The sequence below is a fragment of the Paramormyrops kingsleyae genome, chromosome 6, assembly GCF_048594095.1.
Source record: "Paramormyrops kingsleyae isolate MSU_618 chromosome 6, PKINGS_0.4, whole genome shotgun sequence".
NCBI classification, from domain to species: Eukaryota; Metazoa; Chordata; class Actinopteri; order Osteoglossiformes; family Mormyridae; genus Paramormyrops; species Paramormyrops kingsleyae.
The window spans coordinates 6311496-6327468 of NC_132802.1; the positions used below are offsets into that span (position 1 = coordinate 6311496).

A 15973-nucleotide genomic window follows, 5' to 3' on the forward strand; every position below is an offset into this window, starting at 1 on the left:
CTGAATCACCTTTGTGTCTTTGCCTGTGTCTTATTGCTGAATCACCTTTGTGTCTTTGCCTGTGTCTTATTGCTGAATCACCTTTGTGTCTTTGCCTGTGTCTTATTGCTGAATCACCTTTGTGTCTTTGCCTGTGTCTTACTGCTGAATCACCTTTGTCCAGCTGATTGAGGAGGACCAGTGCGATGGCTGTGTTCTCTACTTCTGCTCATTAAATATTCGGGGCACCAGAGGTACGGTCGATAATTCAGCAGCGTGACGGTCCTGGTTCCGATGAGATATTCTGTGGGCGGTGCTATTTGGTCACTCCCAGGCTGGTGCTGCGGCACCACAGCGTCACCCACATGAGTCAGGGCACCTCCCCAGAGCCCTGTAGTCTTTAAACAGCTATGCTCACGTTCGCTGCCATCGGCTCCTCCGTTATACAGCACCTAAACAAGCACTGGGAATTTCAGAAGCAGATCAGGCTATTAATACATTTCTACAGTACTGCAAGTTATGTGAACAGATGTAAACAGATGAAGGGGAAGGTCCAGGGTCAGCCTGACAGGGTAATGAACGCTGATCCCCAGTGTGGCTTGGAAGACTACCAGAATTGCCATCCCAAACTATCACAAGATCCCCCTCGGCTATGGCCAGTCATGCCTGGCCTGCTGTCTATCTGCCTAAATCGTGTCTTCTTGCCTTTCAGAGAGATGAAATGTCCTCCTCTCTGATTTCTAAATCCCTAGAAAATCCACGAGTCCGATTTTTACCCTCCCATCCCCCAGGTGCCCTTCGTCACGCTACTGATCTGAGAGAAATCGTTGGCCAGCCCCCCCATCATGATCACAAGGCTTCCGCTGAGGTTGAGCCAGTCTTCTCTGCGGATTCCCTTTGTAGGTGCCCTCCCCCAGATTGGTGGCTGGCCTAGCAGATGCAGGAGGCCGGATGGGGCTGCCTGCAGACACAGCAGTGCTTGTGTCCTGTGTTTTTTTTTTTTCTTTTTTCTTGTGCTTGTACTGTGATGTGTGAGGACATCAGGAGGAAAGCGAAGCGAACAGCCTGGTCAGAGAAGGAGCAGAGCAGGGTGATTCGTTTTGAGGCATGGCTAGATATCTTAAAGAAACTAATCTGATGTGATTTGGCAATTGATACAGTACTGCGCAAAAGTCTTAAGTAGGCATAGAAAATTATGTTCAAATGATCTTGTTTTGGTTAAACAATTTTTTTATGCCCGTCAAATGGTGTCAGTTTACCCATTTAAAAACATCTCCTAACTTCACCCCAGTATTTCCAGTAACCATCAATATACCCATGTATCTGTTGATACAACCACTAGCATTGCATGTTTGACTAATAAATACCTCATCAAGTTAATTATGTTATTAAGTTAATTAATCAAGTGAGCTGATGGTGAAATTGAACACCTGTGTGAAGTTGCCCCCCCATGTGTTACAGATTTTAACCAAACCTGTTTCAATCGTTTGTACCAGTTTATGAATTTTTCGTTTGTGTTGCTTTCGTTTCTGAGATATAAATGCTGACGTCACCACTGTGAAGTTGGCCCCCACATTTACGTTGGATTTGAACCAAACGTTCGTTCGTACTGCACTTGCACTGCATTTATAAACATTGAAATTTTCGTTTGTGCCGTTTGTGCTGAGATGTAAATGTTTGTTTACATGGTGACATCACCACCCTGGAGTTGGCATATTTCATTAGTGTCCAAACTGGTATCTCTTGTGCCATATTTGTGCCGTTTAAAAATGTCGGTGTTGTTATTATTTCTGAGTTATGCCTCTTGGGTTTTGCCATTACATGATTGCTGCATAGCGCTCATAATCATATCTTTATGTAAACAAAAGATGGAATGCTTGATGTCTTCATGACAGCCCCCTGAAATTTGTTTACTCCCAAGCAAACAGTTATGACGTCAAATTTTGCTTATGCCCCATGATTGGCAGAACCAATCAGGACACACACACACACCCCCCCCCCAAAAATAAATAAATAAATAAATAAATTAATAAATACATAACTTCTGGTTATGGGACTGCTGGGATGTGACCCCCCCCCCCCCCATCACCATTTTTTCATTTTCTTCTCCCCTTTTTAACAGCTTGAGAATGAGGAGGAACAGAAGCGCTCCGAAGAAGGGGAAGCACGCTACCTACAGAACAAAGCTAAGCGGCTCTCCGAGAAGGAGCAGCAAAAATGAGCTGTGACGGAGGAGCTGCTCACGTCAGACACCCCTCCGCAGCGTCGCAGTAAAACCTCATAGAATGATGATAACTTTCAGTTTTACTTGAAGTAACACAAAGTTTGTTTTAAGTGCTGCATACCAAAGCATCTGGATAAGTTTAAAAACACTGTTGTTTAACCTTAAACGATTTATTTGTTTTATTTATAGATTTAATCTCTGTATGTACAAACAAAGAGAAATCATGGTTTGTCGTGCACCATAAATAAATACTGTCCATGTGACTCTTCCACTCAGTCTACTGGTCTGTCTGTGTTGTGGCACTGGGGACATTCACTGAGCATCTCTTTGCTAAGCTGCCGTTTCCAGGGCAAAATCATCCCATGGATGAACTACTCCCCCACCCCAGTGCTCTCAAGGGGGGGGGGCAGAAATGACTGATTAGTTGAGCGAAGGCTCCCCCAGGCTCCCATACTCTGTCGTCGTAACTCCACCGAGATGGTGGGGGGGGGGGGGGGGGGTTGGAGGCCTTCCAGGAGATGGATTTATGACAAGAGGCCACTCTCCAGCACAGAGTCCCACTCTGCTCATCTGCAGAACATACCAGAAAACAGGAGTCATCCACATCGGCTGCTGTGGATCGTTCTAGATGAGGGATTGAAACTAACATTAGCACTGCCAATACAAGCTGATCTGCTGATTACGAAATCCAAGCAGATAGCAGGAAGACTGAAATAATGAGGCCCACATTCTGAAAGGTTTAAATGCAGGATTCATTTTCCGAGGTGTGGAATATGGTTCAAGTCACGAATTTAACTGTCCTCAGGCGTCTTTCTAAGCCCGTGGAGGAAACTATGGGAAAATGTTTATGGCCACAAGTTTGCTGAGATTTTTTTTATTTTTTATTTGCAAGCTTCCATACAGCATAAAGTTTTACCTGTGCATCCATCCTCTGAGTGTAAATGCTAAATGAGGCTTATCTGACCTGGTGTCTTTCTCAGGAAGTCCAAAGCGGGGTGAGTCAGCCGTTCCCCTGAACAGCTCATCGTTGTACTGCATGATTTACCAGGGCTGTCTGGAGTAAACCTTAACCTCTGCAAAGACTGAGCTGAATGTTAATGAAATTACATGAAATATTCTGACTCTTGACCAATAAACCTCTTATATACATTCAACTACCAAAAAATCCCCAGTCAGACATTTTAAAGTGAACCAAAGTCAGCGCTGTTTATCAAGTGCTGGAAATATTGTAGCCTTTGACATATAACTGAGGTGTGAAAATTACAGATTGAAAACTTCACCTTCTTTTGCCTGGGACCAGAAGGTTGCCAGTTCAAATCCCATGGCCAAAGGACTGATGCTTCTCTTGGGCTGCTAAGCAAGTTCCTTGACCCCTAATTGCTCCACAGGGGGCTGCACACTGGTTGACCCTGTGCTGTGACCCCAAAGCCTGCTCTTACGTGTGTATGTGTGTGTCATGGAGATGTGTGCACAAGATGAGATATATGAAAACATAATTTCCCCATAGGGATCAATAAAGTATCACTATTCTATTCTATAAAATTCTCTCTCTCTCTGAGGCAGTAGATCTAAAAGACTATGGGAACACTGGAAATGCATTTTCCTGGGAAATGATATTTTGAGGGCTAAAATTCATCTGAACAATGTGTTTGCCATTTACACATAGTTAAAGAGCTGTCAGTCATACTCTTACTCTTCAGAGGAACCAGTTATCTTTCCACATAAATGTGATAGTGCTCAAGCTAAATCTTTTGACAAGCCCCCACCTCAGCTGAGCAGCTCAACGACGTGTGAACTATTTATCTGAACAGGAAGCCAAAAGTAACGACTCTGAAAAACTCCAAACCTGCTAAATGAAATATTAAAATTATTACCAGTCAAACACCTCACCTCGGATGTCATGTGCACAGTTTATATATAGCAAATCCAGACCAAGATTTTGTTTCAACCAACCAGTTGAGCATAAAGAGTCACAGTCACAGAGTACTCAACTGGTTGGTTGAAACAAAATCTTGGTCTGGATTTGTACTCTCTGGACCTGAAATCTCCACCTCTGATATACAGTAAGTGTGTGATGTGGCTCTTGGAGCAGTTTACATTTCCTATGCTCTGTTTGCTTGGAAATGATCTAGCATACTGTGTTTATGTGTTTATGATATAAATCGAACAGTTAATGAATTAAAAGACTTTTCTAGCTATTAACTTTGTACATCATCAGTGTCTGATTGATCTTAAAACCCAGTTGAGATCCACACCTTGCCTTTTGAACCACAAAACCAGGATGTCGCTAATTAATTTGCGTTCAAATATTACATGTCAAACTGAACAAACATTTCTGTTCACGACAGGAGAATCTGTGGTGGCATTCATTGGATTTGTGACATGGTCTGGATGTGGCAGACTGTGAGAACGTTTCAGGGGATTTTTCAACAGTTTTGGACCTTATGAGTCCTCAGTTAACATAATGTATCCTTTAACAAACTGCCTAGCTAAAAATTAAGCTATTTGGATACCTGGATAGCAGCTAGAAGGGCTCACCTCCATGCAAACCCATACTGACATGACCAGCCTATCAACAATAATGTAACTGTGTCAAAACCATAGATCTGTCCAGGAATGTAAGAGTACGTGTAGTTTTTAAAAGAAATGTTCTAGTTAACACACACCTGCCTCATTCATGAATCAGGGGGATCACCTTGCTTCTACACAAATCTGTGATAGTATTTTTAAAGTATAAATAACATTCTACGTCTGAGATGATTATATTATTATCTCAAAAAAAAAAAAAAACCCACAAGATTTAACCTCAAAAGATTTATTTGATAATTGATAATATTGATAATGGTTTTAATTAGGTATTTTGCATTCATATAATTCCCCAGTTACTGTTAATGATCTCTCTAGCTATAACAGGCAAACCACAAATATTTAATAATTCAAATGTGCTAGTTTCTGTGAGAAGCGTTTTTTAGTTAAAGGTGACAAAAGCTGGACTGAACCCTGCATCTGTTTTGCCACGCAGCCCAGCGGATTTGATACGCTGAGTGGTTTTCCTGACCGATTTCTTCAGTAAAACCCTCAGCTATGCAAATCAGCAAACTGTTGTGTTGTCAGCTAAATAAGTTACTTGGGATTGAAGTTCCTGGCATTAGGAGTAAGATACAGTTTATAATAATGTGGTGTCTCCGCGGTAATGCGGTCCTGAACCCCCTGAGTGTTGACAGTGAACCTGCTAGAAGACTACATATCGACTTCAAATTCAAGGATATCTTATCTCCATTCAGTAGAAGGCTTGCTGCTCTCGCTCCTTTGTGATGTCCCCCCGAGTATTGCAGAATGCATCCTATTTTGCCAGCGATAGAGATGAAATGATATGAAAATTTAATATCACAATTATAGTGACAAAAATTATCGCAGTTATCAGCCCCAGCAGAGCACTTCACAGCTGCACTTAATGTTTCCCATTCCGTTTGAAGGTCACTTCATGTCATCCTATGATTCATGGCAAACTGTCAGATAAGTTAACGGTTATCTCTGTTACGAGCAAGTCGCTTCTGCCCTTTACCTGGCTGGTTTTTGGTCGTTCCCAGTGTCTCCTGGTTCACCTTATTCTTATGTGCTGCTGCCTTAGAAATTTTGAACCTGGAAGCAAGCTGCTGTTCAGCATAGCCTTCTGCCAGCAAAACCAGGATTAATCCAGGATTAATCCAGGATTTAAAAATACAGATTTGTTTAAAACATAGAGTGGTCTCGTAATTTTTTCTGCAGCTGTGTATGTGCTGATACGTTGAAATGCGAATGATGAAGTGATGGCTTATCAGAATTTAGTATTATCGTGAACAAAAGACAAAGATTAAGAAGCTGCATTTTCAACATGATTCTGCTTCACAGTGCACTCATCAGCCACATACCCCAGCTGAAGGACAGTTTTCAGTTACAGTTTCACACATCACAAATCCAACAACCAAGCACTTTGTTATATGTAATAGTAATACAGTACTGAAGTGAATGCTTTACAAATCTTTCAAAAAGGGTAATGACTTGTAAAGGTCAGGCAATGTGGAGTCCCTGAACAGACAAATTTACGGTTTGTTTTATGATTAGTGAAATACTTAAGTCAAATAACAATATTGAAAGGCCTTCTGGTTTCATTCAAGATTTAAACTGTGACATTAAGATGATTTTAAGAACTGGATGCACTTCTTGTTAAAGCTTATATAAAGTGCATTTATTATGTAAATGAACATGAAAACTAAATGATAGGCCCACATTTCTGATTTGTAAAGAGCATGAAATCTAGTGTGAAATCACACCAAAAATGGTTAAATATTTGAATGGTACTCTGGGGATAACACATGACCTAAATCGTGAACAGTTTTGGTCCTAACGTTGTTTAACGTGTTCCATCTCTCTTGGGTTTATAAATCTCTGTATTTTCTTTGATGTGGGCGTGTTCTGGGCAAGCCTCTGTCAGAGCAAGGCGAATCTCATTATCACTTTTGGTGATTTCACGTTACGTCACGACATGAGGCTCAGTCTGACGTTTTTTTCTTATTTTTGCCGAAGTCGACACCCACCGATTGCTCTGTAACAGCGTGTCCGCCCAGTCATTTCTGTGGTTGATGTGTTAGTGGGTGTGTGTGTGTGTGTGTGTGGGGGGGGGGGGGGGGGTCTTTAATGCACATGTTCAACTCGTACCCCAGAATTCTCCAGATGACCACCCCACATCCTTGATATCACACGTACCACTTCTTTAATCTTTAATAGATGTTTAATCTGAAACAGATGAACGGATGAATCAGATTTACGGAATGCGCACTTCGCTATGTTCCATATTTAGTCGATCGTCCCCAATGCCGGTGTTCTGTTATTCATCATAGCACTAGTGGTAAACATTTAACAATCCAGTTTAATATGTATTCATTTCATTCAATTTTAAATAACTTACGACAGAGAACAGAGCAGCAGGACATGGTTTTGATAAGATAATTTCATAATATTGCGCCCAATTCGTATTGTAAAAGACATAGCCATGAACATTGTATTATTATTATTATTATTATTATTATTATTATTACCCTTTCGGTCTTTTTAAACGAGTCTTTCAAGTGCAGAAAAACATCCCGGTCACTGCACTGATTCGCTCAGTTCACGAACGTGATCCTCGAAGTGGCCTCTCTCCCGCCATCTACTGGTGTAGTAGTGTAAGGATATCTGAAAGAGTCAATATGGCTCATATTATTTGAAATTAATCGTAATTCACAATGGCATGCAAAATATGTTATCACGAATATACATTTTTAATTATGTACAGATATACACAGAATTTAAGAGCATAAAAGCGAAAAATATTCTAGGTATACGTGTCGGAAGTGAACTATAATCAGTTAGCGATTCTGATTCTTTTAGTAGAACGATCTTAAAAGAATCGCGATTTCCATCTCTGTCTGAGACATTCCCATTCATTCCCTCCCCATGTTAAGTGTAGCGTGATTTCCGCTGTGGTGCGCTGGATTGCAATTTCCAGCGTGTGGGCATGCTTGGTCTACATTAACGCCATTAACAAATTCGCTTCCCTGACGCTGGTTATATGGTATAACCACGAATCTTGCTCACTTGTGTCTTTTTTCCCCAGCATGCACAAGAGAAACCGGGATTCCCGGCCTGATTTAATAAATGATGCTCTACAATGATGCAAAGTCCGGTTGCGATTCTCGCCCTTATCGGGAATCCCTGTTCTTTCCCTATATGAGATAACAGCAACCCGGAGCCTAACTGTCGAGGAGAGCGTTTCCAGTTTGCTTGTTTGCAATGTAAAGGCTGAGAACGCCAGCTGTGGGCTTTAACAGGATCCTCTTCCAGAAGACAAAAAGAAAGAAACCAAACAGGAAAGGAATCCAAATATATTTTCTGGAAATCGAAGAAATCTTCGGCAGAAAGGTACACGCTTTTTCATACGGCAAGCAGTGGGAACATGCACGCGTAGTTTAAACAAATGTATCCGCTGGTAATGTTGAAGTAGTTGGTCTGTATTGTGATACAAGGTCAGTATTATGCCTGGCATTCGCTAGTAACGAATCGACTGTTCATCGGAGGAGAAAACTTATGTCTGTGTTCATAAAGAGAAGGTCAATTTATTCAATTCAGTACATGCCTGGAGCCAAAGTGCTGGACAAACATGGAAAATGTGCTATTATGGACTGTGGAAAAGCGAACTGCTATGGAAACTATACTTCCGATTGTTGAGATGGTTGTCGGTACAATAAGGACTAGTGTACATTGTGTATTTAAGCAAGGACGCCTATAGAAACGCGCTATACAAAGGACGTGTTAAATGCATGTGCGAAAGCAAGCGGACAAGTAATCGGATTAAAGAGCGATTTGGCTAGTAAGTGAGAAGGATCAATTAGTTAGTCGTTAACAAATAATCACACCTTGTAAGGCATTTTATCACTCTGATGGGCAAGATTTTTAAAAATTCTTTTTAATAATGATAAATCATGAAACAGTATTTTGAACCAAACCAGTTTTTTTTTTTGTTTCTGGTGTTACTGGGTGGGTGTTCAGTACTGGCTCTACTAAATTATTAAAATCCCGTGTATAATGGGAAAGCCGTTATGTGCACTGACACTGCCTCGTTATGTCAGCGGGATCACGTTGCCGTTCGCCCCCAAAGTGACGCTTCATTACGGGCATTGACAGACGGGTTATCGCTGTGTGCAAGTACCCCGGCAGAGGACGTAATGCTTATGCTGCAAATTCCGCGTCACCCCTTTCTTTGGGCTGAAAGTCTTACAACAATATCATTGCAGTGCGTCAAGAGTAAATTCAGGCATCTGATCTCATTACGGTTCACTAGAACTTGCACAGCTCCTTTACGATGGGAAACTGGGAAACACAGACGTAAAGGATTCAAGGGGTCTTTCAATATATGTATCCCGTCGTCTGTGACATACTTTAGTCTATGATGTTATATTTTTGTTTTAGTAGCCTACATTTTTTATCAGGTTTCAGGGGTATGCTTTATATGTAGCGTACTATCATGTAGGTTGTAGCTTCGTTATATACAGTATGTTCTGCAAATGTCATGTTGAATTAGCAAATAGAAAACACAAAACTGAGCGGTTGCTACTTAATGAACTCTTCGGTTTTACCTTGTTCAAATCAGACTTGGAATGGGACCATGGAAAATGCCTTTGTTATAAGTGTATGAAGTTACAATTTTCTGCTTTTATATTTCGGATCATAAACTGATTTTTTATTGTTACTATTAATTCTGCTTTACAAATTAATGTAATCCAAGAAACCCTATGGGGATCAAAGCAGGAAAAAATGAAAACATCACCATCACTACATTCCAGAGGGATACATGTGTTTTCCCGTCTCCCGAACTGTAGAACTTAGCCTGAATGTTGCATAGCAGACATCGATCATTCTTCCTAATTATATGTAGCCATTAGAACTTGACTTAACTGTCTTACTTGAACCTGTAATCAAGAACCATCAATACAAATTACAAGTGAAATACGTCATATGCACTAACAATCATTTTCTTTTCCTTTCTTTTCTTTTTTTTTACAAAACAGATGAAAAATCGTGGAACGCTTTAACTAACTTTGTCTATGGAGAGAGGAATTTCTAAAATTAAATTTAAGACGGAATCCTTCACACTCTGCTCCAAAAATAACAATATAATCCCCGCCCCCACAGCGAAGCTTACAAAGCCGAAATCTAACAGTCAAAATAAAACTGAAATGAGCAGGAAGTCACAGGTCCAAATCTAAACCATTTCAAAAGAAGTGATTCATATTAAACACATGTTGAAAGAGATTCCTGCCGATTGTACCTGAGGGGAGTCTCTGTTGTGTAGGGCTTTTAAGAGCTATTGTACTTGGTGCAAAGGCGCAGAGTCCATGTAGCCTACATGGCGCGGTCCCATTGAGCCTCACATCCGCCATATGAGCCTGGCTGATGTGCTGACTGTCACTGTCACATGTGAAGATGTCGCGTGAATCCAGCTCACTTCTGTGCGAGGCAGAGCACCCCAAGGCACTCAACATTAATGATTCAGAAACAACAATACAAACTGGAGATTAAGGGCAACACCACCGTCATATGAGCAGTTGTAGCATAATCTAATATTATATCATTTTAATGGTGGTCAGGCATTTTGTTTGCTAAAATTTATCTTACCCGTTCCTTTCTGTGGTAAACGGCTTGTATTGTAGCATGTGTATCACTGTACCTGGACCGGGTCCTCTTGTGTCAGTACTCTTAATCATTTTGCAATGGCAATATTATATGGTATGCGGAGATTTTTTTTGTGTGTTTATTTATTTTAGTAACCCACGCCCAAGTGCACCCTGAAACATCGACTTCGGTCCCTTGGCGATCGCTGTGTCACGTGGTTCTGTCTTTGACGCACGCCAGTGTTCCCACAACAACATTAAAAAATGAGTGTGGAAAAAAGGCAGAGAACAGTGGGAGGAAAGAAAATATAAACTCCTGCATATAGTCCTGGTTTAAAGTCAACTGACTACCCCCTGGGACATACCAATCTAATATGAGTCAGAAAAAAACATTGATATTGTTTGAAAAAAAGGTTTGTACAGTGGATTGCCAGGTCAGCTTGTACTTAAGCGCTTATCAGATCAACATTCCTCAGTCCTGAAATATATAAAGAACTAAACAGGGTCGCCAAAATATGTCCAAATCCTTTATCTAATTTTTCTCACCCTTTTCCTCGTTGTTTTGCTTAGGTTTACACATCATTGTATCATCATTTTCATTCTGGCCAAGTAACTATAGCATAAGGGGTAAAGGGCTTGGAACCATTAGGTTACTGGTTCATATAGACATTAAATTAACCACAATAACAATCTTCCGAAAGATTTTTGGCATATAATAAAATAAATTCTTTTTAAAATGGGAAAAATATTACTCAGTGCCCAAGTCTAATTAACAAAATCTGACCATTTCTGTCAAGAATTCTGACATCCTTTTATACATCTACAATTGTACCCAGATCTCTCAAACCTATTGATCCAGATTGTGTATGGTACATAAACATGTTGTTTCATGGGAATTAGGGGCAGTGTGTGGCTCAATGGGTTTGGCCTATGACCAGAATGTTGCTGGTTCAAGCCTCAGCAGAATTGTCACATCTCTGTTGGTGCTTTGAGCAAGGACTTCAGCCCCCTGCACGGTCAGAAAAAAGGGTACCGCTCTGGTGCAAGTGTTCTCCCCGTGGTACAAACAACAATAACGTACCCCCAGTGGTGAAAAAAATGTACCTTAAAATGAATATTTACTTATAGCTAGGGTACAGTTGGCAGGCCCTTGAGGGTACAGTCCCAGTGTTCAGTAATTGTACCCTCAAAGGTACAAATTGGTACTTTTCTGACAGTTTAGGGTGCTGGATAAATGCACGGACCCCAGGCTTTGCTCTCAACCATGTGTCAAGATGGGATATGTGAAAAGAAGCGTTCCAATGTACCCATACTCATACTCCTGCAAACAGTAAATAAATCACCATCATTGATTTGTTGTTTTTAAATACAAACCTTAAACATAAATCGATTTTAAATGTGCTTTTCATGCATCTGTTATTGATCAGTGTATCGTATATGAGCAGTGATGATTCTGTGGAATGTAACCTGGTCTACCTGGAACCTGCTTTATCCCATGCACCCTAGACAGGTTGCCACTCTTTGCAGGGTACATGCACACCACATGGGCAGTGTAGAGACACCACTTACCCTAAACACATGCCTTAGGCTTGTGGGAAGAACATACGTCAAACTAGAGAGAGGTGAGGTGGCAGGATTCGAACCCACAACCCCTTGAGGTATGAGGCAACAGCGCTAACCACCAAGATACCGGTTTTGCGGAACATTGGTGTTATTTTTCATTTTTGTTGAAATATTTGAAAGTGTTGCTGTATTACAGTAATTTGGGAAGCTAGTGTAAAATGGAACTGAAGGGCTGAAGAATGGTTCTTCTAATGTTTCCACCTAAAATATGTAACTTGATTTGGTTTTTATTGGCAAAATAGTCTAAAATCTTTATAGTTCTGTGTATATGTTCTCTTTAATGGTGTGTATGCATGCTGGATGTGTGTGGGGCCAGTGGTTGTATCCAGGTAGGTTGTCATGACAACCCAACAGGATTTTCCATGGCCAGTCTGTACCTTCATCAGCAGACTTGTTGAATTCAAGTGACATTTTCCAGGAATGGAATATTTAAGGCAGAAAACGGGGTACATTTTAAGGAAACCAAAATCTAGGTCTGAACTCACGTATGTCACATGGTTCTTCGGGCAACTTTCAAATCCCTGAATCCTATACCTGATACAAGAGACAAGAGGATGGGTAGAAAATCAAAATGATTCAATAATAAAGGATTGATTGAAAATAAAGTTACATATATTTAGTAAAAGCTTTTATCCAAAGCAATGTCCGATTAACAAAGCAAGGCTAGCCAGTCCCTGGGGCAATTGCGGTTAAGGGCCAAAATCACTCTACCGACCATGGGAATTGAACTAACGACATTCTGATCACAGGCAGAGCCCTAACCCACAAAACCACACTCCACCTCATGATGTGTTAATCAAAATATTCAACTTTTCTCTCATCTGTTACGCTTTTTAACTTTCAGTACATTTTTCATACCAGAAAATGATTTGTGTTACTTGCACACATTATTTCACTTTTAAAAATGACACCATCACAAATCATGACCACACTGTAAATATTGTTAATCGGAGCCAGAGGTTTAAAGATTTTGGACTCGGCCGTGACGGCTCTCCGCTGTGCTTCTGTTCTTATACCATGCGCAACAGCCCCATCATGACAGAGAAGCGTATATATTAACCTACTTTATTTATTTTTGTAGAATTAGTAGATGATGCCAAAGTAACATGTAATTTATGCAGGGTATTTTTAAGTAATACAGAATTAACCACAGTTTCCTAGGTAGTACATTATTACTTCTACGAATATACACTCACCTAAAGGATTATTAGGAACACCTGTTCAATTTCTCATTAATGCAATATTCTAATCAACCAATCACATGGGAGTTGCTTCAATGCATTTAGGGGTGTGGTCCTGGTCAAGACAATCTCCTGAACTCCAAACTGAATGTCAGAATGGGAAAGAAAGGTGATTTAAGCAATTTTGAGCGTGGCATGGTTGTTGGTGCCAGAAGGGCCGGTCTGAGTATTTCACAATCTGCTCAGTTACTGGGATTTTCACGCACAACCATTTCTAGGGTTTACAAAGAATGGTGTGCAAAGGGAAAAACATCCAGTATGCGGCAGTCCTGTTGGCGAAAATGCATTGTTGATGCTAGAGGTCAGAGGAGAATGGGCCGACTGATTCAAGCTGATAGAAGAGCAACTTTGACTGAAATAACCACTCCTTACAACCTAGGTATGCAGCAAAGCATTTGTGAAGCCACAACACGCACAACCTTGAGGCGGATGGGTTACAACAGCAGAAGACCCCACCGGGTACCACTCATCTTCACTACAAATAGGAAAAAGAGGCTACAATTTGCACGAGCTCACCAAAATTGGACAGTTGAAGACTGGAAAAATGTTGCCTGGTCTGATGAGTCTCGATTTCTGTTGAGACATTCAAATGGTAGAGTCAGAATTTGGCGTGAACAGAATGAGAACATGGATCCATCATGCCTTGTTACCACTGTGCAGGCTGGTGGTGGTGGTGTAATGGTGTGGGGGATGTTTTCTTGGCACACTTTAGGCCCCTTAGTGCCAATTGGGCATCGTTTAAATGCCACGGTCTACCTGAGCATTGTTTCTGACCATGTCCATCCCTTTATGACCACCATGTACCCATCCTCTGATGGCTACTTCCAGCAGGATAATGCACCATGTCACAAAGCTCGAATCATTTCAAATTGGTTTCTTGAACATGACAATGAGTTCACTGTACTAAAATGGCCCCCACACTCACCAGATCTCAACCCAATAGAGCATCTTTGGGATGTGCTGGAACAGGAGCTTCGTGCCCTGGATGTGCATCCCACAAATCTCCATCAACTGCAAGATGCTATCCTATCAATATGGGCCAACATTTCTAAAGAATGCTTTCAGCACCTTGTTGAATCAATGCCACGTAGAATTAAGGCAGTTCTGAAGGCGAAAGGGGGTCAAACACCGTATTAGTATGATGTTCCTAATAATCCTTTAGGTGAGTGTATATAACTTTCCAAGTGGCTTCTTCACATGCTTTGACCAGGTGCTGATGCTGTAAGTCTGAATGAGAGCTGAGCGTCACGGCGTAAAGCCAGCACTCGGGTGTCAGTTTTTCACTGGGATGACGGCGGCCTGGATCCACATGGTCTTGAGGCCGACATGGTCGCTGAAAATCACCCACTGCACATTTGTACAAAACGGTTTGATGCCTCAATTCTCATTCAGCCTAACAGCAGAATAGGAGTGATGACTGCTGGTGAATCAACAGCAGCATGGCACTATAATTCCCGAATCTAAGGCTCCTCTGTTGCAAAGCAGCCATCCTATTTAAAAAAAAAAGAAACACAGTATCGACCTGGTGTCTCACCTGCTTGGGTCTTTCAGAAAATAAATCCTTACTGGTGATCCCTGTGGAGCTGTGTGAGGGTTTCAGGCTCATTTGTAATGCAGGATCAGTGACCTATCAGACATTGGGCAGAGGTTTTCCACTCTTACAGCTAGTGTGTGTTTCCAGAATGATTGTATTTGTTATCATAAAGTTCTTTGGAAGCACTGGAAAGCAACTCACAATTATTCTTGTAGGAGCAGTTAACCTTGGCTGGCTGCAAGGTCCAGAGATGTGTTCCACTAAACCCAGTGACTCAGGTTGGCTATGTGTTCTGAGCGGAGATCCTTGAGGTGTGCTGCCTCTCCTGTTTGGATTCCTGGTGTTATGATGCGCTATCACCATGCAGTGTGGGGGATTGTCTGCCCCACTGTGGTGGCAAACATGCCTCACTGCACATGCCTCACTGTCACCATGGGTCCGTGTATCATTGTGATTACACACAGAGGGGTTCAGTTAGGACCCTGTCCTCAGGGTTTCGCCCCCTGTCGATGCAGTAAGATGAACAAACTGAAAAGGGAAGCGAACAAAGTATGCGCTGTACTTAAAAGAAAAATTGAAACAATGGAATGTTTACTTTCTTCGTATTTCATCCAGTTCTCCTTTGAGATATACAGTTGAGAGAGAAGCTTGCTTGTGGTTCAGGCACTGGGTCAGCTATTTATTTGGCACCCCTGGAGAATTTGGGGGGGGGACGGTGATAATAGTTGTCTTTGCTAAGGGTTTTGGAGATATGTTTGTTTTTTTTTTGCCCCAGACGGGATTTGAGCCCAAGACCTAAAGTGCTGGGCCTAAAATTCTGGACCGACCAGCATGTCTCCTAACTCTGGGATCAGCTGCACGGCAGACTCATGTTGTCAGGCAGCACCGGAGCACGTCTCTCTGAAAAGGGGGGGGGTTACAGGGTCTCCTAGAAGGACCCCCCAGATCTGATCTGAGGGGATATATAGGTCAGTATCACACGTCGTCGCCCTGTCCGGTTGGATGGGTACAGAGAAGTTCAATACTCCTGGTGCAGTTTAATATTAATCCAGAGTGGGACGGTATGACTGTGTGTGGCTTTAACCCACTGGGAACTGATAAATTAGCCAAAATGGGTTGGATCAGATGCTGACTGACAGCACAAGACAGTCCCACGCCCTGTGGATCTGAATACTATATATCA

At 41.6% G+C, this 15973-nt stretch overlaps 2 protein-coding genes and 1 long non-coding RNA gene across 7 annotated transcripts in view; 2 read left to right on the top strand and 1 right to left on the bottom strand.

Moving 5' to 3' along the window:
• Positions 1-2478, top strand: part of acot7 (acyl-CoA thioesterase 7) — an 83452-nt gene extending 80974 nt beyond the window's left edge. For all 5 annotated transcript variants that reach the window (XM_023841573.2, XM_023841574.2, XM_023841571.2 and 2 more), the window contains one exon: positions 2102-2478. In XM_023841573.2, the coding sequence (XP_023697341.1) occupies positions 2102-2200 (99 nt within the window). In that variant the 3' untranslated portion in view covers positions 2201-2478. The remainder of the gene's footprint in view (positions 1-2101) is intronic.
• Positions 2479-7288: 4810 nt separating this feature from the next.
• LOC111859139 (uncharacterized) lies at positions 7289-10468 on the bottom strand. The gene is made up of 3 exons (XR_002841741.2): positions 10397-10468; positions 10050-10228; positions 7289-7417 (listed from the first exon to the last, which is right to left on the bottom strand). It is a non-coding gene; the product is annotated as an uncharacterized lncRNA (long non-coding RNA).
• The window catches only part of gpr153 (G protein-coupled receptor 153), a 39836-nt gene continuing 31548 nt past the window's right edge, over positions 7686-15973 (top strand). The window contains exon 1 of the mRNA XM_023841560.2: positions 7686-8143. The gene's annotated coding sequence lies outside the window, so the exon portion shown is untranslated. The remainder of the gene's footprint in view (positions 8144-15973) is intronic.